We start from the raw sequence: 2,961 nt of genomic DNA, 5'->3' as shown, positions 1-2,961 counted from the left end.
CGTTTGCTGCTGCCAGAGAGAACATACCGGAAATTCCCATTCCAAAGTTAACGGCGATAAGCAAGCAAGATGATGCCACTGCAGATGACATTATCAAGCTTGATTTATCTAAAGAATGAAATGGTATTGTGTAAATTAGTGCGCAGCTATCTCTCCGTTATTATTAATAAAATTTTCGTTGTTTATATTTTTGCAAGTACTTATATTTATATAGCGTTGTGTCAATAATATTCATAACATAGACTTGCCATTTGCAATTTCCAACGATTATTATCGTGCAAATAATAAGTATGTACTTTTGCGAAATAATCTGTATTTGTATATATGTATACGTTATGAATCATCTAAGTCCGCCGAAACGATCCTTAGGCAATTAATTAGCATCGCAAAGCATCTAAGTATGGCAAAATCAAACACTTAGGAAATTAACATCCTTTCGCGATAATTAGCGTCTGCGTAAGTGGGCAATGTCATCACTACGCGACTTAGCCTTCGCGAAACATATCAGTATATTAAAACTAAACATTTTAAAATGTTCCATAAATTGTGGATACGCCGCGAAGTATTATTTACTTTATGAATACAAGCTTTTAGCGTATTCTTACAAGTGTTTATTTCACATATTCTTACAAGTGTGATCAAAACTTGCAATAATTAAAATAAAAACATATAGAAAAATAGCAACTGCATTTTTAATATATCATTTGGCACTTTGAACACATATGTATGTTGGCCAACATTTTATTTTTACAAATTTACGCATAATATCACTTCAACAAAGCAGCATGCCACGCATTAGGGAGATTTTGCCCTTCTATGTCTGCGAGCTTATATGATCCTGCCGCATTAATAGCAACAACTTGATAAGGACCCTCCCAATTAGGTCCCAATTTACCAAGTTTTTCTGCTCGACTTGTATCATTATTTCGCAGTACCCATTCGCCTACATCAAAGGACAATGCGCGCACTCTTTTGTTGTAATATTTGGCAATTTGCTGTTTATTATTTGCCTCCCTGATAGCAGCCATTAATCTTCGCTCTTCTATTAAATTCAAGTTTTCGCATAAGGCTTCACCATTTGCTTCTTCATCAAAGTTAGCAACTCTATGCGTTGGCACAAGAATTTCAGCGGGTATTACTGCTTCAGAGCCATATACTAAACTAAAGGGTATTTCCCCTGTGCACTTCTTGAAAGTAGTGCGATGCACCCATAAAACATTGGGTAGCTCATCCACCCAACCAGTTCGCTTTTCATACAACCGCTTTTTAATACCGCTCACAATGTCACGGTTTGTCACTTCACACAAGCCATTATCCTGTGGATGTGCCACTAACGTAAACTTTTAAACTATATTTAAATCAGTGCACCATGTTTTAAAAGGATCTTTCGCTATTTGAGCGCCGTTATCGCTAACTAATTCACGTGGAATGCCAAATCTGCAGATAATATATTCCCAAACAAAATTACGCACTTGCACTCCGGTGATAGTGCGAACCGCCTTAGCATCAACCCATTTTGTAAAATAGTCAATTGCCACAATTAGGAATTTGACATTGCCAGGAACTGTGGGAAATGGTCCTACAATATCAATAGCCCACTTGTGAAATGGCCATGGGGAATTAACAGGGATTATATCATGCCTTGGAAACCTATTCTGCGGCGCATACCTTTGGCAACTCTTACAACGCTTAACAATCTTTGCAACATCACGATATAAGTATGGCCAAAAGTAACCCATCCGCATAATTTTAGGCGTAATGGTTTTATAGCCTAAATGTAATGCGCAAGAACCGTTGTGCACTTCATCCACTATCATCTCGGCTTTAATTGGGCCAACACACCGCATCATTTGGCCGCAATATGACTTACGATATAAAATATCATTTTGAATGATATACATTGGTGCTCACTTACGAACTAAACGAGCTTAACATTTATCACCTGGCAAAACATTATTGCGGATATACTGCAGAATCGGTTCCATCCAGTTTGGTTGTTCTTCTTTAACAGACGCAACCATTAGATCATTATCTATGGATTTGCTTGGCAATTCCTTTACCCAAACTTGCTTTTAAAAGTGTGAAAATGTTAAAGAATCCAACTTACTTAACGCATCCGCCTTCTTATTTTGACTCCTTGGTACTTGTGCAAGTTCAAAATGCTCAAACCGCACAGCTGATTCTTGCAATAACTTCAAGTATTTTTGCATTGAGGGGTTATGTGTGTCAAAAGAGCCGCTAAACTGATTTGCCACTAACTGCGAATCTGTAAAAAAGCGCAACTTGGTGACATTCATTTTATGCGCGATATTTAAACCTGCAAGCAACGCTTCATATTCAGCTTCATTATTTGTTACATCAAAATTGAGCATAACGTGTATGTGTGCTCCTCACCGCTTGGGCTTGCTAACACTAAACCCGCACCAGCACCTTCTGCACATGAGGATCCATCGGTAAATAAATCCCATGTCTCGCCCTGTACTGGCTTTAACTCTGTTCACTCATTAATTACCTCCAACTCACCAGACATTTCTGCAAGATAGTCCGCCAAAACTTGGCCTTTTATAGCATAGCGCGGAAGGTAAGAGATTTCGTAAGCGCCTAATTCCACTGCCCACAATGTGACAACCCGAAAATTTCCGACCAAATTTAAACTTGATCTTTATATGTTTCCGACACGATAAGCAAGGTCTGTAATGTTGAAATCTTAAAAACTTTGAACTGTGCTCATGTAATCAATTACCCTTTGACTGTGCTCGACGATTCATGAACATTTATGTGTATATAGATATATATAATATAGTTATATTAATTGAAAACGTTAACAAAGTATTAGATGTGTAATACTTTACATAAACATATTTGTTTCAATATATGTTTAATATATTTATCGACGGAATTAAAAGATAATATTAAATGATTGAATTATCAGATACATTGTTATATGATTACGAGTCTATG

General features: G+C 36.9%; 1 protein-coding gene across 1 annotated transcript; it reads right to left on the bottom strand.

Moving 5' to 3' along the window:
- Window positions 1-767: 767 nt before the first annotated feature.
- On the bottom strand, window positions 768-1,847 carry LOC139897327 (uncharacterized). The gene is made up of 2 exons (XM_071880025.1): window positions 1,473-1,847; window positions 768-1,316 (listed from the first exon to the last, which is right to left on the bottom strand). Exons 1-2 carry the CDS (start codon window positions 1,845-1,847, stop codon window positions 768-770), a joined length of 924 nt encoding a protein of 307 aa, XP_071736126.1.
- Between the last annotated feature and the right edge of the window lie 1,114 nt (window positions 1,848-2,961).

Source organism: Rutidosis leptorrhynchoides, chromosome 1, assembly GCF_046630445.1.
Source record: "Rutidosis leptorrhynchoides isolate AG116_Rl617_1_P2 chromosome 1, CSIRO_AGI_Rlap_v1, whole genome shotgun sequence".
Taxonomy (NCBI): Eukaryota; Viridiplantae; Streptophyta; class Magnoliopsida; order Asterales; family Asteraceae; genus Rutidosis; species Rutidosis leptorrhynchoides.
This window is presented reverse-complemented; position numbering and strand designations above follow the sequence as displayed.